This window comes from Oncorhynchus gorbuscha, linkage group LG06, assembly GCF_021184085.1.
Source record: "Oncorhynchus gorbuscha isolate QuinsamMale2020 ecotype Even-year linkage group LG06, OgorEven_v1.0, whole genome shotgun sequence".
NCBI lineage: Eukaryota > Metazoa > Chordata > Actinopteri > Salmoniformes > Salmonidae > Oncorhynchus > Oncorhynchus gorbuscha.
In genome coordinates, this window is record NC_060178.1 from 103,736,599 (window position 1) to 103,762,272 (window position 25,674).

Below are 25,674 nucleotides of genomic sequence, written 5' to 3' on the forward strand. Positions count from 1 at the left end.
AAATGTTTATTCTTTCAGTGAAATACGGAACCTTTCTGTATTTTATCGAAGGGGTGGCAATCGTAAGTCTAAATATTGCTGTTATACATTGTACAACCTTCAATGTTATGTCAGTTATGTAAAATTCTGGCAATTTAATTACGGTCTTCGTTAGGGATAAATGGCCTTTCAACAGTTCACAAAGAGCCAGGCGGCCCAAACTGCTGCATATAACCTGACTCTGCTTGCACAGAACGCAAGAGAAGTAACAATTTCCCTAGTTAATATTGCCTTCTAACATTAATTTCTTTTAACTATATATGCAGGTTAAAAAATATATACTGTGCATTGATTTTAAGAAAGGGATTGATGTTTATCGTTAGGTACATTATTGCAACAATTGTGATTTTTGCAAATGCGCATTTGTTAAATCATCACCCGCTTGGCAAAGTTGAAGTAGGCTGTGATTCTATGATAAATTAACAGGCACCGCATTGATTATATGCAACGCAGAACAAGATAGTTTACTTATATTTTTAAAAACATGTGTAGTTAACTATTGATTGTTTATTTATACTTACCTTGGCTCCTTGCAGCCACGAGTTCCTTTTGATGCTGCACTCGCGTAACAGTTGGTCAGCCTGCCACACAGTCTCCTCATGGATTGCAATGTAATCAGCCATAATCAGCGTCCAAAAAGGCAGATGAACGATTGCTATGAAAATCGTCCCTAATTAAATGGCCATGCCAATTAATCGGTCGACCTCTAATCCATTAAAATATTTTAAGAATATGGCACCACAACAAACCTGCCAAGAGAGAGCCGCCCACCAAAACTCACGGACCAGGCAAGGAGGGCATTAATCAGAGAGGCAACAAAGAGAAAAGATATAACCCTGAAGAAGCTGCAAAGCTCCACAGCAGAGATTGGAGTATCTGTCCATAGAACCACTTTAAGCAGTACACTCCACAGAGCTGGGCTTTACAGAAGTGGCCAGAAAAAAGCCATTGCTTAAAGAAAAAAATAAGCAAATACATTTTGTGTTCGCCAAAAGGCATGTGGGAGACTCCCCAAACATAAGGAAGAAGCTACTCTGGTCAGATGAGACTAAAATTGAGCTTTTTGTCCATCAAGGAAAACGCTATGTCTGGCTCAAACCCAACACCAACACCCTGAGAATTACCATCCAGTGAAGCAGGGTGGTGGCAGCATCATGCTGTGGGGATGTTTTTCATCGGCAGGAACTGGGGAACTGGTCAGAGGTCCACCTTCCAGCAGGAGAATGACCCTAAGCATACTGCTAAAGCAACACTCAAGTGGTTTAAGGGGATACATTTACATGTCTTGGAATGGCCTAGTCAAAGCCCAGACCTCAATCCAATTGAGAATATGTGGTATGACATAAAGATTGCTGTACACCAGCAGGAACCCATCCAACTTGAATGAGCTGGAGCAGTTTTTCCTTGAAGAATGGGCAAAAACCCCCGTGGCAAGATGTGCCAAGCTTATAGAGACATTCCCCAAGAGACTTGCAGCTGTATTTGCTGCAAAATGTGGCTCTACAAAGTATTGACTTGGGGGGTGAATAGTTATGCACGCTCAATGTCATCTTTTTCTTGTTTGTTTCACAAAAAAATATGTATCATCCTCAAAGTGGTGAGCATGTGTCAAATTACACAAACCCCCCCCCAAAAATATATATTTTAATTCCAGGTTGTAAGGCAACAAAGTAGGAAAAATGCCAATGGGGGTGAATACTTCCGCAAGGCACTGTATTTGTATAACATAACGCCCACACTGGAAAGAAATGTGAGCATTTATCCATAGGCCTAAATGTTTTCAAATGTAATAAAAATAAAAACAGACAACCTTACTTACATAAATATTCAGACCCTTTGCTATGACACTCAAAATTGAGCTCAGGTGCATCCTGTTTCCATTGATCATCCTTGAGATGTTTCTACAACTTGATTGAAGTCCACCTGTGGTAAATTCAATTGATTGGACATGATTTGGAAAGGCCCACACCTGCCTATATATGGTCCCACAGTTGACAGTGCATGTCAGAGTAAAAACCAAGCCATGAGGTTGAAGGGATTGTCCGTAGAGCTCCGAGACAGGACTGTGTCGAGGCACAGATCTGGGGAAGGGTACCAAAAAATGTCTGCACAATTGAAGGTCCAAGAACACAGCGGCCACCATCATTCTTAAATGGAAGACATTTGGAACCACCAAGACTCTTCCCAGAGCCGTCCGCATGGCCAAGCTAAGCAATCGGGGAGAAGGGCCTTAGTCAGGGAGGTAACCAAGAACCAGATGGTCACTCTGACAGAGTTCCAGAGGTCCTCTGTGGAGATGGGAGAACCTTCCAGAAGGACAACCATCTCTGCAGCACTCCACCAATCAGGCCTTTATGGTTGAGTGGCCAGACAGAAGCCACTCCTCAGTAAGGCATATGACAGCCCTCTTGGAGATTGCCAAAGGGAACCTAAAGACTCTCAGACCATGCGAAACAAGATTCTCTGGTCTGATGAAACTAAGGTTGAATGCTTTGGCCTGAATGACAAGCATCACATCTGTAGGAAACCTGGCACCATCCCTACGGTGAAGCATGGTGGTGGCAGCATCATGCTGTGGGGATGTTTTTCAGTGGCAAGGACTGGTACTTTTATTTCACCTTTATTTAACCTTTATTTAACTAGGCAAGTCAGTTAACAAATTCTTATTTACAATGACGGCCAAACCAGGACGACGCTGGGACAATTGTGCGCTGCCCTATGGGACTCCCACTCACGGCCGGATGTGATACAGCCTGGAATCTAACCAGGGCCTGTAGTGACACCGCTTGTACTGAGATGCAGTGCCTTAGACCACTGCGCCATTCGGGATCCTCAGTAGAATAGTCAGAGGAAAAAAACTTGGGGGTCTGAATAATTTCTGAATGCACTATACAAATACAACACTAGCAAATTAATGGTCATCTTCAATACAAACAAAAAAACATTTTGATATTTTATTTGCCCATTCTGGCTGTCACAAAGCACATTTCACCAAATGGTATTACAGTATTTGAATTTAATTTTTAATCTCTGGTTAAAGATCAAGCATTGACATCCGTTTGAGTACTGGATTACTAAAAGCCACCCCTAGTCAGATGAGAACTGGTTATCCTTGCAAGGAATCGAACCCACAACCTAGGCACTGCCAACTCTTTGCAGGGTAAACAAACAAAGTGTGTGTGTGTGTGTGCACGTGCATCTCAAAGTTCCCTTACCTTTCCCAGGCTCCTCTCCACCTTACGGAAACACTTGTTGAGTGATAGGTTGTGTCTGACGCTGTTCTTCCAGCCAGTGGGGGCCGAGGAGAAGTAGGGGAAGTGCTGTACGATCCAACCATAGATGTCCTTCACTGGCAGGCTCTTACTGGGGCTCTGCTCTATGGCCATGTAGATCAACAGAGAGAATGAGAAGGGAGGCTTGGACGTCAACGAGTCTCTCTGTGACAAGGAGGAAGAGGATGAAGAGGGGGGATTCTGAGGGGCTCCGGTGTTGCCCTCAATGTCAAAGAGGGGGCTGGCACTGTGTTGGGCCCCGGCCTCACCGGCCCCCCCTAGCGTAAAGTTCTGGAGCAGGTTCTCATGGAGCCAGTTGAGGTTGGTGAGCTCGTCATCCTCAGAGCCCCCGGAACCAACGGAACCCCTGTCCAGACTGGTGGCCAATGGGCTGGCTGCACTGCACTCTGCCTCTGGGAGAGTCCCCGCCCCCCCACACAAACCCCTAAGTCCCACCCTTTCCCCCTGCATCCCCGGCGTTTCCGCTTTCTTATCCGGCGACATCCCGATGATTGGACCCATTAAACCAGGGAGGTCTGGAGAAAGAAGAGAAGAAAGGTTTAGAGTTGGTTCCAAAATAACTGACAGTGGGGCTACACAGAGAAAGGGGTTGCATAGGCTAGAACAGTTGGATACTGGTAGCTAGATAAAAACAGGGTTGGTAGCATTGAACTTTCCTTCACACAGAGGCACAATCACAGCAGAGAGCAGCTTTCCCAACACGACTGGAAACATGAAATACATGGATGTGACAATTTGAAATTATGTGCTCTACCAAGCACTCAATGTGTTTTACTAAGGTTGCCCCGAGGGCATGCAGGGCTACCCTCCCCTCCTTCTTCCCTCTGCCCCCCTCCTTCACATGCAGGCTGACATGTAGACTACCCTCCCCTCCTCTCTCACTCTCCAGCCAAGAGCCTTTGATGAGGACCTCTGAAGAGTCTGAGACAACTCCAATCTCTCCAGCCTGCTCTCCTCTCCGCCCACCTCGTCTGACCAGACGCACCTGCTTGTTAGATGCCAATGAGCATTAAACCATCCCTGTCACGATGAGAGAGAGCTGACAGAGAAAGGATCCTTCCCTCTTACACTGCCTTAAGTAGACAGCTCTCAAATACAGAGCTGCCTGCCCTGCAATCATCTAGGAGTCAGGACTACCACTTATCTTGGCACAACCCAACTGATACCGCTTGACTGGAGATTAGAAATACAATATAAACATAATTTAGAATCAAGGTAGGAGACAGCAATAATACATTCTAAAGGGACTTCCAAGATTAGGACTAGAAAAGACCGACATTCTGTAGAAATGGGTTTTAAGTCCCGTTTTAAAAGTTAATAATGATGGAGTGGCTTTCAGATGGTCAGGGAGAGCATTCCATAGGTGAGGAGCAAGGGAGCAGAAGGCTCAGTCCCCCAGGGAGACGTGTCTTGGGGACTTGACGCAGTAGGGATTGGCTAGAGCAGTGATAGGAATTAGGTCCCTGATGTAGGTGGGACTCAATCCATTAAAGCATTTAAACACTAGGAGGAATTTAAAGTAAATCCTATAGTTAACTGGTAGCCAGTGGAGTTCTGCAGGGGTGGGGGTGGTGTGGACTGACTTGCTGATTAGGACTTTGGCAGCATAATTCTGGATAAGTTGCAGCCTCTTCAGTGATTTTGACTGGAAGGCCCACGAACAGGGCGTTGACGTAATCTTGCAGTTGTTCAGCTGGAGTAAATTCTCTTTCATCCATGACCTGATGTCATCTAGGCAGCTGCCAAGTTTTGCTTGGGCTGAGAGATGGCATCCAGTTTGGTGTTGATATATCAAGGATGATACTGGGTGGGAGAACGGTAGACGGGTGTCCTTATTTTTTTTCCCTTTTAAAATGCATTTCTACACAGTTTGACACTACTTTACTATGCCTCTCGAGGGGTATATGGGGGGGTGTAAGCCCCCCTCCATATTAAAATATTTATTTTGGGGGGGGGGGTGGGGAAAGATTTCTTTGGGGGGAAAACAGTGAACTTCCTGCATATACAGTGGCAAGAAGAAATATGTGAACCCTTTGGAAATACTGGGATTTCTGCATAAATTGGTCATAAAATTTTAGGTCACAACAAGACAAACAGTCTGCTTAAAACTAATAACACACAAACAATATGTTTGTGTGTTACATTCACAGTCCAGGGTAGAAAAAGTATGTGAACCTTTGGATTTAATAACTGGTTTGCCCTCTTTTGGCAACAACAATAACCAAACGTTTTCTGTAGTTGCGTATCAGACCTGCACAACGGTCAGGAGTAATTTTGGACCATTCCCCTTTCAAAATGGTTTCAGTTTAGCAATATTCTTGGCATGCCTGGTGTGAATTGCTCTCCTGAGGTCATGCCACAGCATCTCAAAACAGGTTGAGGTCAGGACTCTGACTGGGCCACTCCAGAAGGCACATTTTCTTCTGTTGAAGCCATTCTGTTGATTAACTTCTGTGTTTTGGGTCGTTGTCCTGTTGCATCACCCAACTTCTGTTGAGCTTCAAATGGCGCACAGATAGCTTTACATTCTCCTGCAAAATGTATTGATTAACTTGCGAACTCATTTTTCCGTCGATGATAGCAAGCTGTCCAGGCTCTGAAGCAGCAAAGCAGCCCCAAACCATCCCATACTTCACAGTTGGGATGAGGTTTTGATGTTGGTGTGCTGTGCTGTGCCTTTCTTTCTCCACACGATGTTGTGTTCCTTCCAAACAACTCAGCTTTAGTTTAATCTGTCCACAGAATATTTTGCCTATAAACACCATTCTTGTTTAGTGTTTTACGTGTCGTAGACTCATCAACAGAGATGTTAGCATGTTCCAGAGATTTCTGTAAGTCTTTAGCTGACACTCTAGGATTCTTCTTAACCTCATTGAGCATTCTGCACTGTGCTCTTGCAGTGATCTTTGCAGGACAGCCACTCGTTGGGAGAGTAGCAACAGTGCTGAACTCTCCATTTCTAGAAAGTTTGTCCTACTGTGGACTGATGAACATCAAGGCTTTTAGGGATACCTTTGTTACCCTTTCCAGCTTTATGCAAGTCAACAATTCTTCATTTTAAGTCTTCTGAGATCTGGTTTGTTCGAGACATGGTTTACACCAGGCAATGCTTCTTGTGCAAGGCAGCTCTAACCAACATCTCCAAACCCATTTCATTGATTAGACTCCAATTAGCTTTTGGAGAAGTCAGTAGCCTAGTGGGTTCACATACTTTTTCAACTTACCCTGTGAATGTTTATGTATTCAATAAAGAGAAAACACATTAATTTGTGTTAATAGTATAAGAACACTTTGTTTATTGTTGTGACTTAGATGCAGAGCAGATCAAATTTGATCTGAAGGAATTAAGTAATTCCAAAGGGTTCACATACATTTTCTTGCCACTGTGTACACAGAGAAAGTATTCAGACCCCTTCACTTTTTACACATTTTGTTACGTTACAGCCTTATTCTAAAATGTATTAGTTATTTTCACCTCAATCTACACACAATACCCCATAATGACAAAACAAAAAAACTAAGTTGGATTCAACTAATAAAAGAATAGACAACCTGACCAGAGTGGTCCAGGACCTGAATAACAGTTTGCTGTTCTCCCAGGATCAGCTCGATGAGTTGAAACAGGAGAACCGCAAGATGACAGCAATCTGTAAGTCAATGAAAGAGGACATCAATTGTGTGGGGGAATCCATGATAACAAAGACTGATAAATCAACTTGATGTTGAATCAAGGTGGAACATGGACAGAATTTCAGAATCTCCACGAGACCTGGACGGAGCCTGAGGACAAAGTGAGGGAAATTATTTCTGAGAAATTGAAGATGGACCACGGGAAGATTGAGGTGGAGCGCACCCACAGGACTGGAAAACCCAGGTGACAGGCCAAGGCCCATAGTTGTCAAGTTCCAGAGGTTCAATTACAAGGTAGCTGGTCTGGAGAGAGGAAAGAACTTGAGAGAAACGTATATCTTCCTCAATAAGGACTATCCTGACGTTGTGTGACAGAAGAGGAAAGAACTTATACACAGCCATGAAAGTTGGCAGAGAGCGCGTGGGGACATTACTTACGTGGGGACATTACCGCTGTGACGGGCTCATCGTCCAACCTCCCAGAAGCCTAAGGGATGAGCGAGCCAAGCCTATTGGTTAGCAGCTTCAACGCCGCAGCACACTCACCTATTGATTGTTTGCTCTGTTCAGTGTTGTCTTTCTGATGAGTTCCCAGGAAAGGGATGAAACAGCCCATATTAATACGTAGTCTTAGAAATCAGGTTAAAGAAATCCTGAACTTGCTAACTTGCAGATAACCTTCATATATTAGCCATTTCTGAGACTCCGATAATTCATTTGATGATACAGCAGTAGCAAAACAAGGCTCTCTCTTCTATAGAAGAGACAGAAATGCTTAAGGGGAGGTGTTGCTGTATAAATTCAGAGCCATGTTCCTGTAATGCTTAGAGAAGATCTTATGTCAAGTGTTATTGAAGTGTTGTGGTTGCAGGTTCACTTCGCACATCTAAAGCCTTTTCTTTTGGGGTGTAGCTATAGGCCACCAAGTGCTAACAGTCAGTATCTAAATGATGTGTGAAATGCTTGAAATTGTATGTGATGTAAACAGAGGTCTACTTTCTTGGGAACCTGAATATTGACTGGTTTTCATCAAGTTGTCCGCTCAAGAAGAAGCTTCTTACTGTAAACAGTGCCTGTAATCTGGTTCAAATGATTTAATCAATGTACCAGGGTGTTTACAAACACTACAGGAACAAGATCACCACATGCATTGATCACATTTTTACTAAATACTGTAGAACTTTGTTCTAAAGCTGTATCCTTACCCATTGGATGCAGTGATCACAATATATATAGTGGCTATATCCAGGAAAGCCAGCCAACGTTGGGCCTAAAATAGTGTATAAGAAATCATACAAAAGATGTTGCTTTGATTCTTATGTGGATGATATTTGTTGGTCTGGTGTGATTAATGAGGAGCATTCAGACGCTGCACTTGATGCATTTATGAAATTGCTTCTTCAAATGATTGATTAAACATGCAATCTGACTGTTAAGGATCCGTGGATTAACGAGGAATTGAACAACTATGGTTGAAAGATATGGGGCAAAAGGAGTGGCTAATAAGTCTGGCTGCACATTTGACTGGTTGACTTACTGAAAATTGAGAAAGTATGTGACTAAACTCAACAACAATAAACCATTATGAAGCTATGGTCAATGGTGGGGGAAAACCTTTTGAGTACCTTAAATAAAAGTATGGGCAGAAAGACATTCAACTCCATCTTTCATCGAATCAGATGGCTTATTCGTCACAAACCATTTGATGTTAATTATTTGAATGATTAATTCATTAGCAAAGTGGGCAAACTTAAGCAGAAAATCCCAACAATGAACAGTGAGCCATCGTATTCATGCACAAAAAAAAATAATGAAAGAAAAGCATTCCAACTGTGAATTTTGTGAAGTTTGTGTGCGAGGTGGAAAAATTGTCATCGATCAATAATGACAAACCTCCGGGCACTGACAACTTAGATGAAAAGCTAATTAGGATGATAGCCGACTCTGTAGCCACTGCTATCTGTCATATGTTTAAATCTGAGCTTTGTGGAAAGTCTTCATCCTCAGGCCTGGAGGGAAGCCAAAGTAATTCCGCTACCCAGGTGTGGCAAAGCGACCTTTACTTGTCCTAACAGCAGACCTATCAGCTTTCTGCCAGCTCCTAGCAAACAGTTGTAAAAAAAAGTGTTTGACCAAATATGCTAATTCTCTGTAAACAAATTAACAACAGACCTTGGGCATGGTTATAGAGAAGGGCACTCAACATACACTGCACTGACACAAATGACTGACAAAGATATTGATAATAAGAATATTGTGGGAGCTGTACTGTTAGACTTCCGTGCAGCCTTTAATATTATTGAACATAACCTGTTGTTGATTCAGAACTATATATCTAATAGAACTCGGGCATTTCTTTTCTTCTCTAATGTCAAAATAAGTCAAGTGGGGTGTACCGTACAGCAGGGCAGTTCTAGGCTCTACTCGTTTCTATATTTACCAATGAACTTCCACTGGCATTAAACAAACCATGTATGCTGATGATTCAACCATATACGCATCATCAAGCACAGCTAATGAAGTCACTGAAACCCTTAAAAGATTTGCAGTCTGTTTTGGAATGGGTGTCCAGTTATAAACAGGTCCTGAAAATCTCAAACTGAAGAGCATTTTATTTGGAACAAATAATTCCCTAAGTTCTAGACCTCCATCTAGAATCGGCTTCATGTTGCGAAATATGAAGCCGATTCTAGATTTCATTTTCTAGATTTTCATTTTTTTCAACCTATGGGGGAACTATGTCATCATTGGATTAAAAAAAATGTGCCCGTTTTAAGCGCAATATTTTGTCACGAAAAGATGCTCGACTATGCATATAATTGGCAGCTTTGGAAAGAAAACACTGACGTTTTCAAAACTGCAAAGATATTATCTGTGTGTGCCCCAGAACTGATGCTACAGGCGAAACCAAGATGAAACCTCAAACAGGAAATGAGCTGAATTTTTGAAGCACTGTTTTACTATAGTCTCCTTATATGGCTGTGAATGTGCTGTGAACGAGCTTATGCTCTCTGCCGTTCGTCCAAGATGTCTGCAGCATTGTGACGTATTTGTAGGCATATCATTGGAAGATTGGCCATAAGAGACACTACATTTGCCAGGTGTCCGCCCGGTGTCCTTTGTCTAAATTGGTGCGCAATTCTCAGTGGCAATCATTTTACCATGCGATACAGAGGGAGAAGCACACTTCCAGGAACGATACATCATTGAAGAGATATGTAGAAAAACACCTTGAGGATTGATTCTAAACAACGTTTGCCATGCTTCAGTCGATATTATGGAGTTATTTTGGAAAAAGTTCGGCGTTTTTATAACTGAATTCTCTGGGTTTTTTTGGTAGCCAAACATGACGCAGAAAACGGACCGATTTCTCTTGCACAAATAATCTTTCAGGAAAACTGAACATTTGCTATCTAACTGAGAGTCTCCTCACTGAAAACATCCGAAGTTCTTCAAAGGTAAATGATTTATTGAATGTTTTTGCTGGTTTTTGTGAAAATGTTGCCTGCTAATGCTAACGCTAAATGCTAGTTTGCTATGGTTGAGAAGCATATTTTTGAAAATCTGAGATGACAGTGTTGTTAACAAAAGGCTAAGCTTGAGAGCTAGCATATTGATTTAATTTCATTTGCGATTTTCATTAATAGTTAACGTTGCGTTATGGTAATGGCCTTGAGGCTGTAGTCATGATCCCGGATCCGGGTTGGCTCGATGGGTGGGTCTGGAAGGGGAGTTTACAGTCTAACCAGACACCTAGGTATTTGTAGTTGTCCACATATTTTAAGTCAGAACCGTCCGGAGTAGTCATGCCAAACATACTCGTAAAACTGACCATCCTACCAATCCTCGACTTTGGCGATGGCATTTACAAAATATCCTCCAACACTACTAAGCAAATTGGATGCAGTCTATCACAGTGTCATCCATTTTGTCTCCAAAGCCCCATATACTACCCACCACTGCGACCTGTACACTCTCGTTGGCTGGCCCTCGCTTCATACTCGTCACCAAACACACTGGCTCCAGGTCATCTACAAGTCTTTGCTAGGTAAAGCCCCCCTTATCTCAGGTCACTGGTCACCATAGCAGCATGCGCTCCAGCAGGTATACTTCACTGGTCCCCCCCAAAGCCAGTTCCTCGTTTGGCCGCCTTTCCTCACAGTTCTCTGCTGCCAATGACTGGAACAAACTGCAAAAATCGCAGGAGTCTTATATTTCCCTCACTAACTTCAAGCACCAGCTGTCAGAGCACCTGTACATAACCCATCTGTAAATAGCCCATCCACCTACCATCTTCTGCACTTCTATCACGCCAGTGTTTAATTGCTATATCATAATTACCTCGCCACTATGGCCTATTTTATTGCCTTATCTCCCTTCTCACCTCATTTGCTCACATTGTATAAAGACTTATTTTTCTACTGTATTATTGACTGTGATTATAGGTTTGTTTTACTCCCATGTGTAACTGTGTCGTTGTATCTGTCGAACTGCTTTGCTTTATCTTGGCCAGGTCGCAGTTGCAAATGCGACCCAGCTTACCTGGTTAAATAAAAAGGTGAAATACATTTTTTTTTTGTGTTTACAATGAATGAACCACAAAACAGCAAAACATTATTTTGTATCGCAACACAATACATTGACTCACACAGTAGCCTAAAGGAGAACACACAGGAAATAGTCTCACAGTACATGGAATTTACTTCCTCCTCTGGAATGTTTGTACACATTCAGTAGCTACTTTATAAGACTAGCGGAAAATATAGTACAATCAAGCAAGAGCACAGAACGCAGCCAGCAAGACACCCCCCCCACCTCTCCTCCTCCCTGCTCACAACAAACTTTAGTCTTTGTCCCATGTCACCATGACAACCCTGCTGCGGTCACTTCAATTAAGGGCACAAATCCTTGTAACGAGAGAAAGTGGGAAAATAAGTAATCCATCTACGCTGGGCTGTGTCTGTCAACTGTAGCCAACAACCAATCAGCATTCAGCTTGAGGAAACCCTACAGTGACCGGGTGGTGTCTGTGGGGAACCACCAAACTTCCCGGTATAGGCTGGGGTGGTGCTGGAGTGATGCTGAGGCTGGGGTGGTGCTGGAGTGATGCTGAGGCTGGGGTGGGTTGTGACTAGACTGGTGCTGGGCTAGGGTGGTTTGGGTTATGTCTGGGCTGAGCCTGATGCTTGGGGTGGGGGTTGAGGGACACAGAGGGATAGAGGATGGCTGGGCCCATCCTTTCGCCGTCGTTGAAGAGGAATTGGGTCAAGCTCTGCTCTGGACAGAGAAAGCAGGAGAATGGGGGGAGACGGGAGAGTGAGGGCATAGAGTGGGAGAGAGAGAGCAGACTCTGGGGACCTGGTGATGAGATGGAGAGAGCAGAAAAGAGGGCAGGGATGTGATGTGCACCAGTATACCCCTCAGCCCTAGACATTCATCTCACATCTCAGAGAGAGAGGATCAGTCTAGGTCTGGAGTTGGGTATTCACTTTCGGGGTTTACAGGGGGGTGGGGTCAGCCACAGGCAACCTCCTGTAGAGATGTTTTTTCAAAGGAAGAGGAAAACATTTGTACATAGCCTAACAGCAAGTGTCCTTACAAACAGAGTGTAGTAGAAAGAAAAGGGTTGAGAGAGCGAGCAATAGAGAGCAAGCCAGCCAGCCAGCCAGCCAGCCAGAGAGCGAGCCAGCCAGCCAGAGAGCGAGCCAGCCAGCCAGCCAGCCAGAGAGCGAGCCAGAGAGCGAGCGAGCCAGCCAAGCCAGAGAGCGAGCCAACCAGCCAGCCAGCCAGCCAAGCCAGAGAGCGAGCCAACCAGCCAGAGAGCGAGCCAACCAGCCAGCCAGCCAGCCAGAGAGTGAGCCAACCAGCCAGCCAGCCAGAGAGCGAGCCAACCAGCCAGCCAGCCAGCCAGAGAGTGAGCCAACCAACCAGAGAGCGAGCCAACCAGCCAGCCAGCCAGCGAGCCAACCAGCCAGCCAGAGAGCGAGCCAACCAGCCAGCCAGAGAGCGAGCGAGCCAGCCAGCCAGAGAGCGAGCGAGCCAGCCAAGCCAGAGAGCGGGCCAGCCATCCAGCAAGAGCGAGAGAGAGCGCGACAGACAGAGAGAGAGAGAGAGAGAGCGCGACAGACAGAGAGAGAGAGAGAGAGAGCGCGACAGACAGAGAGAGAGAGAGAGAGAGAGCGCGACAGACAGAGAGAGAGAGAGAGAGAGCGCAACAGAGAGAGAGCGCGACAGACAGAGAGAGAGCGCGACAGAGAGAGAGAGAGAGAGACAGAGCGACAGACAGAGAGAGAGAGAGAGAGCGACAGACAGAGAGAGAGAGAGCGAGCGCGACAGACAGAGAGAGAGAGAGCGAGCGCGACAGACAGAGAGAGAGAGAGCGAGCGCGACAGACAGAGAGAGAGAGAGAGCGCGACAGACAGAGAGAGAGAGAGAGAGAGACAGACAGAGAGAGAGAGAGAGCGCGACAGACAGAGAGAGAGAGAGAGCGACAGACAGAGAGAGAGAGAGAGAGCGCGACAGACAGAGAGAGAGAGAGAGAGCGCGACAGACAGAGAGAGAGAGAGAGAGCGACAGACAGAGAGAGAGAGAGCGCGACAGACAGAGAGAGAGCGCGACAGACAGAGAGAGAGAGAGAGCGCGACAGACAGAGAGAGAGAGAGAGCGCGACAGACAGAGAGAGAGAGAGAGCGCGACAGACAGAGAGAGAGAGAGAGCGCGACAGACAGAGAGAGAGAGAGAGCGCGACAGACAGAGAGAGAGAGAGAGCGCGACAGACAGACAGAGAGAGAGCGCGACAGACAGAGAGAGAGAGAGAGCGCGACAGACAGAGAGAGAGAGCGCGACAGACAGAGAGAGAGCGCGAGAGAGAGAGAGAGAGCGCGACAGAGAGAGAGAGAGCGCGACAGAGAGAGAGAGAGCGCGACAGAGAGCGCAAGAGAGAGCGCGACAGAGAGCGCAAGAGAGAGCGCGACAGAGAGCGCAAGAGAGAGCGCGACAGAGAGCGCAAGAGAGAGCGCAAGAGAGAGCGCGACAGAGAGCGCAAGAGAGAGCGCAAGAGAGAGCGCAACAGAGAGCGCGACAGAGAGCGCAAGAGAGAGCGCGACAGAGAGCGCAAGAGAGAGCGCGACAGAGAGCGCAAGAGAGAGCGCGACAGAGAGCGCAACAGAGAGCGCGACAGAGAGCGCACAGAGAGCGCGACAGAGAGCGCGACAGAGAGCGCGACAGAGAGCGCGACAGAGAGCGCAAGAGAGAGCGCGACAGAGAGCGCAAGAGAGAGCGCAAGAGAGAGCGCGACAGAGAGCGCAAGAGAGAGAAGAGAGAGCGCGACAGAGAGCGCAAGAGAGAGAGAGCAAGAGAGAGAGCGCAAGAGAGAGAGAGCGCGACAGAGAGACCAGAGAGAGAGCGAGAGCGCAAGAGAGACCAGAGAGAGGCCGAGCCACAGAGAGAGACCGAGCCACAGAGAGAGGCCGAGCCACAGAGAGAGGCCGAGCCACAGAGAGAGGCCGAGCCACAGAGAGAGACCGAGCCACAGAGAGAGGCCGAGCCACAGAGAGAGGCCGAGCCACAGAGAGAGACCGAGCCCAGAGACCGAGCCCAGAGACCGAGCTCCAGAGACCACAGAGACCGAGCTCCAGAGACCGAGCTCCAGAGACCGAGCCAGAGACCGAGCTCCAGAGACCGAGCTCCAGAGACCGAGCTCCAGAGACCGAGCTCCAGAGACCGAGCTCCAGAGACCGAGCCCCAGAGACCGAGCCCCAGAGACCGAGCCCCAGAGACCGAGCCCCAGAGACCGAGCCCCAGAGACCGAGCCCCAGAGACCGAGCCCCAGAGACCGAGCCCCAGAGACCGAGCCCCAGAGACCGAGCCCAGAGACCGAGCCCCAGAGACCGAGCCCCAGAGACCGAGCTCCAGAGACCGAGCTCCAGAGACAGATGGAAGTGTTTCCCTCTATATTATATATATTCATTGCCACCACTCCGGGGGGAAAAAAATCCATCATATGTATTTATTCTTTTGGGGATGGTCAAATACTCAGTGTAAACGTAAAGGACTAAAATCTGAAAAGTATATAGCTCTATCTTTAAACAAGTTATTTGAAAACTAACAATCAACAAAAATACACTGAACTTAAATCTAACCCCATGATTTAAAGTGTTGATCCCATGTTTCACTTCTAATGCAGTTCTTCTAGCTGGCTGATGAGGCATTGCTGCTGCTACTCAACAATTAGAACCACTGTGTTATGATGTGGAGGTCTGGTGATTAACCTCAATTAGTAGCACAAAGACCCTCCTCCCCTCTCTGCTCCACCAGGGCCCACGCCCCCAACATCCTTCAGGTAAAACCCCACCAGCCACATTTAAATATCAACCGTCTGTTTTTTAATGTGCATGGTGTTCTAGTGGGTATGTACATATACTGAACAAAAATATAAAATGCAACAGGCAACCATTTCAAAGATTTCACTGAGTTACAGTTCAATTGAAATAAATCCATTAGGCCCTAATCTATGGAATTCACATGAGGTTGTGGCGGTGGATGAATGGCACGACAATGGGCCACCACATCTCATCACAGTATCTCTGTGCATTCAAATTTCCATCAATAAAATGTAATTGTGTTTATTGTCCTTAGCTTATGCCTGCCCATACCATAACCCAAACGCCACCATGGGGCATTGTTCACAACATGAACATCAGCAAGCCACTGTTATATTTTTGGTCAATTTATTTGTGTATAGTGTATTCAGAAGACCTCTTGACTTTCACATTACAACCTAGTTATAAAATTGACTAAACACATTTTTTTCTGATCAATCTTCACACAATACCTCAAAATGACAAAGTGAAAACAGGTTTTTAGAAATACCTTATTTACATTAAGTATTCAGACCCTTTCCTATGAGACAAGAAATTGAGTTCAGATGCATCCTGTTTCTATTAATCATCCTTGAGATGTTTTTCAACTTGATGAGCCCACCTTTTTTTTTTTTTTTTTTACCTTTATTTAACCAGGCAAGTCAGTTAAGAACATATTCTTATTTTCAATAACGGCCTGGGAACAGTGGGTTAACTGCCTGTTCAGGGGCAGAACGACAGATTTGTACCTTGTCAGCTCGGGGGTTTGAACTCGCAACCTTCCGGTTACTAGTCCAACGCTCTAACCACTAGGCTACGCTGCCGCCCCACCTGTGGTAAGATTGGACATGATTTGGAAAGGCACACACCTGTCTATATATGGTTCCATAGTCGACAGTGCATGTCAGTGCAAAAACCAAGCCATGAGGTGGAAGGAATTGTCCGTAGAGCTCAGCGACAGGATTGTGTAGAGGCACAGATCTGAGGAAGGGTACCAAAACATGTCTGCAGCATTGAAGGTCACCAAGAACACAGTAGCCTCCATCATTCTTAAATGGACGAAGTTTGGAACCCCAAGACTCTTCCTAGAGCTGGCCAGCCAGCCAAACTGAGCAATCAGGGAGAAGGGCCTTGGTCAGGGAGGTGACCAAGAACCAGATGGTCACTCCGACCGAGCCCCTCTGTGGAGATGGGAGAATCTTCCAGAAGGACAACCATCTATGTCGCCACTCTGTAAAAAAGGCACAGGACAGCCCACTTGGAGTTAGCCAACATAAAATCTGCTTCTCTGGTCTGATGAAACAAAGATTGAACTCTTTGGCCTGAATTCCAAGTGTCACATCTGGGTGCGGCAGGGACTGGGAGACCAGTCAGGATCGAGGGAAAGATGAACGAAGCAAAGAACAGAGAGATTCTTGATGAAAACCTGCTCAGAGTGCTCAAGACCTCAAACTGAGGCAAAGGTTCACCTTTCAACAGGACAACAACCCAAAGCACACAGTCAAGACAATGCAGGAGTGGCTTTGGGACAAGTCTCTGAATGTCCTTGAGTGGCCCATCCAGAGCCCGGATTTGAACCCGATCGAACATCTCTGGAGAGACCTGAAAATAGCTGTGCAGCGACGGTCCCCAGTCAACCTGACAAAGCTTGAGAAGATCTACAGAGAATGGAAGAAACTCCAAATACAGGTGTGCCATGCTTGTTGCATCAAATCCAAGACTTGAGTCTGTAGTTGCTGCCAAATGTGCTTCAAAGTAACGAGTAAAATGTTTGAAGACTTATGTAAATGTGATTCAGATTTCTATTTATTTCTAAATTTGCAAAAACCTCTTTTTGCTTCATCATTATGGGGTAGTGTGTGTAGATTGATGGGGGGGGTCAAATTAATTTTATCCATTTTAGAATAAGGCTTTAACCTAAATTGTGGAAAAGGTGAAGGGGTCAGAATCCTTTCTGAATGCAGTGGGTGTTATTTATGCTAGATAAAACAGACCAAAACACCCGCTGAAGGGAACCCATCCCAAGATCACAAAGGAAGTGCTCTTAGCTGATTATCACATTCCCGCTGCGTAGTGAATTATCATCGCTGTTTTGAGTATCATCATTATCCTTGCTCTTATCAAAAGGCATCAAAGCGGGATGCGGCAAGGCGAGCGAGGGGTCCGCTAGCTGGTTAATGGGCCACGTGTGTGAGTGAGAGCTAATGAGAGATATTCGCTTTTTGACTTCTCAGTGCTAAGCAAATTGCTACCGAAGCTGGCCCGGATGGTAGCCTATCGGTTCACCTGCAAGTTAAAACTACCACCCTCTCCATCGGGCCAGCCCCTCCATTATAAATGTGGTAACAGACAGACAAAAGACAGGTGCAGAGGCATATTAGGCTAATTTCCCTTGGAAACTTTATCCTACTAATGCACTGATTTAAAAGACAAAAGAACATACAGCGACATTAGGTTTGTGGTCTCTTAATGACTCTTTAGATATGTACAGAAAAATGTGATGCCTTAGTGGGTACAGTCGAAGCAGTGGTTTTCTTAGCTTTGGTGCCTTTAAACACCACCCAGGTTATGGAGCGATTTCCTCAGTGACAACAGAAGAGGAGACTGGCTTCTGCTCCATCTCCGATCTGCAGTGGTTGCCGTGGCAGCAGGGCCTAGCTGTAAAGGGAAGTGATTGTGCTGTACTCTATGGCGGAGCGAGGCATGAGGAGAAAGGCTAATGTGGAGAAATCAATACACGCTCCGCTCAAAGTGCTGAGGCCAGCATTCTCCTCAAAGCTCCCTCACAAAGACGACGATACACTGACAAAGAGAGACATCAGCCCAGCTGTCAGAGAAAAAAAAACATTATTTGAGAATGCAGTAAAAGCATGAGATCCTCCCTTAAAACAATTTAAATGACCCCCACACTACAATTCAAATGCATTGAAATCTAAACATGCCATTTTGAGTTGATAGAAGTGGATAAAGGCACAGACACACACTGTATCAAAGCGATTGACTCAAACCTCTAACACCTCTGTAATAGATACTGTGTGTCACAATACTGAAGCACACATGACAAAGGGTTGGTTAGATTTCAGCTGATACTTGTTAGAGTGGGGGTTACTTTACAACCTGGTCTGTCATTCAAACAAGTAGTAAGAGAGAGTAGTGTGTGTCTTACTCTGTTGGTCAAACTGGTTTGTGTGTCTAGTCTGTCGGAGTGCAGTAGACCGGCAGGTCCACTGTTGAGAGGTCAGAGATGCTACAGTATTCCTCATTGAGGTTTAATATTTTCTGACACTGAGAAATGGATGGGGTTGAATGTGTGCTAGAGGTGAAAGCAAACAGAGTTGAGTTGAAACAAAGATGTTAGATTCAGCCTCGCTTTCTCCTCATACAAAGGAGCGGTTGTTTTTACTCTGGCGACATTTCACAAGCCCAACAGTATTCTAAACAGAGAACTGAGCAAGGGGGAAACGCCTCAGGCCTGGTGAGGAAGTTCATTTACAAAGACAGACCAACTCACACAGAGCAACTCACAGAGAGACACCTCTATGGGACTGTGGACTTGACCAGTGACAGGAGTGGAGGTTAGGTGGAGTTCCCTACTTCAAGGAGAATAACCTTTTCAAAAGCTCTATGTGTGCGTCTACAGAATGTACCCATTACCACAGCATGCACTGTCAGACAAACAGTCCCCACATGGCAAGCATATGGGGAAATACAAACACAGTTGAGGATGAGAACAAAATGACAGAACAAGGATGAGCACCAGAGAGAATGCCAAGTGTGCAAAGCGGTCATCAAGGCAAAGGGTGGCAACTTTGAAGAATCGAAATATATTTTGGTTTAACACTTTTTTGGTTACTACGTGATTCCATGTGTTATTTCATCATTTTGATGTCATTATTATTACACAATGTAGAATATAAGTAAAAAATAAAGAAAAACCCTGGAATGAGTAGGACTGGTACTGAGATAGATAGATAGATAGATAGATAGATAGATAGATAGATAGATAGATAGATAGATAGATAGATAGATAGATAGATAGATAGATAGATATACAAAAAATAAAAGGGAACACTTAAACAACACAATGTAACTCCAAGTCAATCACACTTCTGTGAAATCAAACTGTCCACTTAGGAAGCAACACTGACAATAAATTTCACATGCTGTTGTGCAAATGGAATAGACAACAGGTGGAAATTATAGGCAATTAGCAAGACACCCCCAATAAAGGGGTGGTTCTGCAGGTGATAACCACAGACCACTTCTCAGTTCCTATGCTTCCTGGCTGATGTTTTGGTCACTTTTGAATTCTGGCGGTGCTTTCGCTCTAGTGGGAGCATGAGACGGAGTCTACAACCCACACAAGTGGCTCAGGTAGTGCAGCTCATCCAGGATAGCACATCAGAAGGTTTGCTGTGTCTGTCAGCGTTGTGTCCAGAGCATGGAGACGCTACCAGGAGACAGGCCAGTACATCAGGAGACGTGGAGTTGGCCATAGGAGGGCAACAACCCAGCAGCAGGACCGCTACCTCCGGAACATTCTGCTGCCTGCAACATCCTCCAGCATGACCGGTTTGACGGTGGGTCAGTCATGGTGCGGGGTGGCATTTCTTTGGGGGGCCGCACAGCCCTCCATGTGCTCGCCAGAGGTAGCCCGACTGCCATTAGGTACAGAGATGAGATCCTCAGATCCCTTGTGAGACCATATGCTGGTGCGGTTGGCCCTGGGTTCCTCCTAATGCAAGACAATGCTAGACCTCATGTGGCTGGAGTGTGTTAGCAGTTCCTGCAAGAGGAAGGCATTGATGCTATGGACTGGCCCGCCCGTTTCCCAGACCGGAATCCAATTGAGCACATCTGGGACATCATGTCTCGCTCCATCCACCAACGCCACATTGCACCACAGACTGTCCAGGAGTTGGCGGATGCTTTAGTCCAGGTCTGGGAGGAGATCCCTCAGGAGACCATCTGCCACCTCATCAGGAGCATGCCCAGGCATTGTTGGGAGGTCATACAGGCACGTGGAGGCCACACAAACCACAGCCTCATTTTGACTTGTTTTAAGGGCATTACATCAAAGTTGGATCAGCCTGTAGTGTGGTTATCCACTTTAATTTTGAGTGTGACTCCAAATCCAGACCTCCATGGGTTGATAAATTTGATTTCCATTGATAATTTTGTGATTTTGTTGTCAGCACATTCAACTATGTAAAGAAAAAAAAGTATTTAATAAGAATATTTCATTCATTCAGATCTAGGATGTGTTATTTTAGTGTTCCCTTTATTTTTTTGAGCAAGGTATATATAGCGCGAGTCCGTTAGGGAAAGTATGTGGTGAGGACAAACACGGTCCTTTAGCTCACATACTAGTGGAGAGAGTGAGATGGATAGCCTAACCTAGGCCTCCCCAGTGGTGCAGCAGTCTAAGGTACTGCATCTACAGACCCGGGTTTGATCCCGGGATGTATCACAACAGGCCATGATCGGGAGTCCCATTGGTCGGCGCACAATTGGCCCAGCGTTGTCCGGGTTAGGGGAGGGTTTACTTGGCTCATCGCACTCTAGCGACTCCTTGTGGTGGGCCTGGCACTTGCAGGCTGACATCGGTTGGCGTTTCCTCCGACGCATTGGTGCGGCTGGCCTCCGGGTTAAGTGGGTGTTAAGAAGTGCGGTTTGGAGGGTCACGTTTCGGAGGATGCACGGCTCGACCTTCGCCTCCCGAGCCAGTTAGGGAGTTGCAGCGATGAGACAAGATCGAAATTGGGGAGAGGGGGTCAAATAAAAAATATGAATAAAGTATGCTAAACTAAAGTGTTGCAGTGGAATGTGGATCTCCATTTGTCTACCAATTGTTCAGAGCACTGTTGATGTCTGATTGCTGACATTTTCATGTGATTCTACATGTAAAAATCACATCCAGCATGGCACGTGTTGTCTATCCTCACCACCTGGGGATGGCCCGTCAGGAAGTCCAGGATCCAGTTGCAGAGGGAGGTGTTTAGTCCCAGGGTCCTGAGCTTAGTGATGAGCTAGGAGGAAAGGGATTGTCAACGCGTGGGAAACAGTGGGTTAACTGCCTTGCTCAGGGGCAGACAACAGATTTTTACCTTGTCAGCTCGGAAGGCACTATACTGTTGAACGCTGCGCTGTAGTCTGAACAGCATTCTCACGTAGTTGTTCCTTTTGTCCAGGTGGGAAAGGGCAGTGTTGAGTGTAATAGAGATTACGTCATCTGTGGATCTGCTAGGGCAGTATGCAAATTGGAGTGGGTCCTGGGTGTCTGGGATGATGGTGTTGATGTGGGGCGGCAGGGTAGCCTAGTGGTTAGAGCATTGGACTAGTAACCGGAAGGTTGCAAGTTCAAACCCCCGAGCTGATAAGGTACAAATCTGTCGTTCTGAACAGGCAGTTAACCCACTGTTCCTAGGCCGTAATTGAAAATAAGAATTTGTTCTTAACTGACTTGCCTAGTTAAATAAAGGTAAAATAAAATAAATAAATCAAACGTGAGCCATGACCAGCATTTCAAAGCAATTCATGGCTACAGATGAGTGTTTTACGGGGTAATAGTCCTTTAGACAGGTTGCCTTGGCATTCTTGGGCACAGGGACTATGGTGGTCTGCTTGAAACATGTACATATTACAGACTGGGTCAGGGAGAGGTTGAAAATGTCAGCGAAGACACTTGCCAGCTCTGGCCTTCCAAAGTACAACTCAGACTATCAGTGTTCAGCGATGGCTCTCTCTTAAGGGTCATGTGATTTAGAGTTCAGTCAGTCGGTGTGCAAACATTGCCCCAGCTAACACAGAGCTACGTGGCAGAACACTCACAAGCTGCAGAATCATTTATTAAAAGGGTAGTACTACGCAACTTTCGGAAACAAATTCAAATGCATGTGCTCATTCCAGAAGATGTGGGTGAAACGTGGAGAATTTCAGCAACGCTTGTTAATACTAGTCTATTCAAATCAATGATGTAACAGAATAATTATTTCATCTAGAAACCCTCTAGTCTCAGCTTTTTTCTTGACATAGATTGCAATGTAATAACTTGACACCAATGTAATAACTTGAAACCAATGTGAGTCGTTGTGCATTCTTTGAACATAGGCCTACACCATTATAAACTCTGTTAAGCTATGAAAGAAACTGGATTTTTGGTGCAGGTACAGCCAACTAGCACAAAAATATTACGATATTGTCAATATTATACAGTACAATATCACGGTATGTAACTGTATCAATTTTTCCTCCACTACTAGTAAAGTCACACTAGTCTTAAATAGACAGGATCAGAGAAGCATTCAGAAAGTACACAACGTCTGGTCCGTGGCTCTGAGCAGTGTGTGTGTGTGTGTGTGTGTGTGTGTGTGTGTGTGTGTGTGTGTGTGTGTGTGTGTGTGTGTGTGTGTGTCAGGAGATGAAATATGTGAGCAGCTGCAGTCATTAAAAGCAGTAACCTCCAAACAAAGGCCAGATCATATTAGCAGACAGACAAGAGCCTTGATGGTTTGATAGAGGAGGCAGCAGCAACAGACAAATTGGCTGCTTCAGTGGGATAAACCAGAAACCACCAGATATGGCCAGAGAGGAGCAGGAGAAGAGGAGAGCTTACTAACCCAAAGGGGACAACTCTCAGAGAAGACAAGGAGATATGGTCCTGACATGAATCAGGAAGACTAAAATAAAGAACCAAGACAGCACACCGCTGTTGTTTTTCTGCTCTTCTTTCACTTCCTTTAAAGCTGCAATATGTAACTTTTTGGGCTGACTGACCAAATTCACATAGAAATGTGAGTTAGACAGTAGATCTGTCTCTCTTATTGAAAGCAAGTCTAAGAAGCATTAGATCTGTTCTATACTTCCCGTTCTTCGTTTTGTTTGTGTCATACTTTCAGTTTTATACACCAGCTTCAAAATGCTTAAAATACAGTATTTTTGGTTATTTAAAAGATACTTCACAGCAGATTAGATACAAGGGACAATGATTCTCTATACTTCTTTTGTCACAAACTGAAATTTGGCGAACTATTATAATTTTGCGACCAGGAAATAGCGGTGCGATTTCCACATACCGCACCTTTAAATCACACAGCCTGAGTTGAATACAGGTTGAATTGTTCCACTTTTTCATGCAACACTGAGGTGGTGTCTACACTTGACACTGACATGGGACTTCTGCTATCCTAATACAAAAATCACATTGAAAATACGGGCCTAGACGCACAAGTCGCTTTATGTTCCGATTGTGTTAAGATCTGGCTGACACATCAGGGGGTAGTCAGGGATGCATCGTGTGCAGATTTCTCCTCAGTCTGAACGCAATCAGGCTATCAAAAGCACATACAGTGGGTGAAATCATCAGCACTTTTCCCACAATTCTCCAGAGGCATAATAATGTTGGAGGAAATTCATTCCCAGCGTGTGAGGAACGTGTGTGCTGGCCTCAAATGCTAGCAAGCTAACTAATATTTAGAAATCCAAGAGTTAAGCTAACCCATTTGCAATCCCTTTAACATTGCCTGCTCGTTTGCGGACCGGCCAATTCCATTTGAATACAGCCCGGGATAAGGTCATCTGGACACACTGTGGACACATTTACATGCAGTTGCAGATGCATGACACACTGGGAATTCCACGATCAAAACTCAAAGATCAGAATACTAAAGCTACATGAACGGTTACGTCTAGACGGCCTGAGAAACAGCAAACAGTGGTGAACATCTTGCAACTGTGTGTCCATGAAAACCAGTCATCTGTGCCTTCATGTGATTGAGTTCATGTGATTGAGTGTGTCTTAGTAATCTTTCTTCCACTGAAGACTAATTGATGTGTATAAACAGTTGAATTCAGAAGTTTACATATACCTTAACAAATACATTTAAACTCAGTTTCACAATTCCTGACATTTAATCCTAGTAAAAAAGCTCCACAATGAAATTGGGTGGGGGCTGTGCTTTGACAAAGTGGGTGGGGTTATATCATTCCTGTTTGGCCCTGTCCGGGGGTGTCGGATGGGGCCACAGTGTCTCCTGACCCCTCCTGTCTCAACCTCCAGTATTTATGTTGCAGTAGTTTATGTGTCGGGGGGCTAGGGTCAGTTTGTTATATCTGGAGTACTTCTCCTGTCCTATTCGGTGTCCTGTGTGAATTTAAGTGTGCTCTCTCTAATTCTCTCTTTCTTTCTCTCTCTGAGGACCTGAGCCCTAGGACCATGCCTCAGGACTACCTGGCATGATGACTCCTTGCTGTCCCCAGTCCACCTGGCCGTGCTACTGCTCCAGTTTCAACTGTTCTGCCTGTGATTATTATTATTGGACCATGCTGGTCATTTATGAACATTTGAACATCTTGGCCATGTTCTGTTATAATCTCCACCCGGCACAGCCAGAAGAGGACTGGCCACCCCACATAGCCTGGTTCCTCTCTAGGTTTCTTCCTAGGTTTTGGCCTTTCTAGGGAGTTTTTCCTAGCCACCGTGCTTCTACACCTGCATTGTTTGCTGTTTGGGGATTTAGGCTGGGTTTCTGTACAGCACTTTGAGATATCAGCTGATGTACGAAGGGCTATATAAATTTGATTTGATTAGCACTTTTCGCACCAAAGTACATTCGTCTCTAGGAGACAGAACGGGTCGCCTTCCTGAGCGGTATGACGGCTGCGTGGTCCCATTGTGTTTATACATGCGTACTATTGTTTGTACAGATGAACATGGTACCTTCAGGCGTTTGGTAATTACTCCCAAGGATGAACCAGACTTGTGGAGGTCCACAATTTGTTTTCTGGGGTCTTGCCTGATTTCTTTTGAATTTCCCATGATGTCAAGCAAAGATGCACTGAGTTTGAAGGTAGGCCTTGAAATACATCCACAGGTACACCTCCAATTGACTCAAATTATGTAAATTGGCTTTAGAAGCTTCTGATAGGATATCTTTAGTGTATGTAAACTTCTGACTAGAGGTTGACCGATTAATCGGAACGGCCGAGTAATTAGGGCCTATTTCAAGTTTTCATAACAATCGGTAATAAGCATTTTTGGACACCGATTGTGGCCGATTACATTGCACTCCACGAGGAGACTGCGTGGCAGGCTGACTACCTGTTACGTGAGTGCAGCAAGAAGCCAATGTAAGTTGCTAGCTACCATTAAAGTTACATTGTAAAAAACCATCTTAAAATAATCACTAGTTAACCCTTTAGCCAGGGAGTCATGCTTAGACCATCAATAAACAATTACTCTACGTCCTATATGCACATCAATTATTCTACGTCCTATATGCACATCAATTACTCTACGTCTACAGTTGAAGTCGGAAGTTTGCATACACTTAGGATGGAGTCAACAATTTTTT

General features: G+C 45.3%; 1 protein-coding gene across 2 annotated transcripts in view; it reads right to left on the minus strand.

The window, feature by feature from the left end:
- Window positions 1-25,674, minus strand: part of LOC124038642 (forkhead box protein N2-like) — a 41,944-nt gene that overhangs the window by 8,476 nt on the left and 7,794 nt on the right. For both annotated transcript variants that reach the window (XM_046354727.1, XM_046354726.1), the window contains exon 2: window positions 3,255-3,847. In XM_046354727.1, the coding sequence (XP_046210683.1) occupies window positions 3,255-3,833 (579 nt within the window). In that variant the 5' untranslated portion in view covers window positions 3,834-3,847. The remainder of the gene's footprint in view (window positions 1-3,254; window positions 3,848-25,674) is intronic.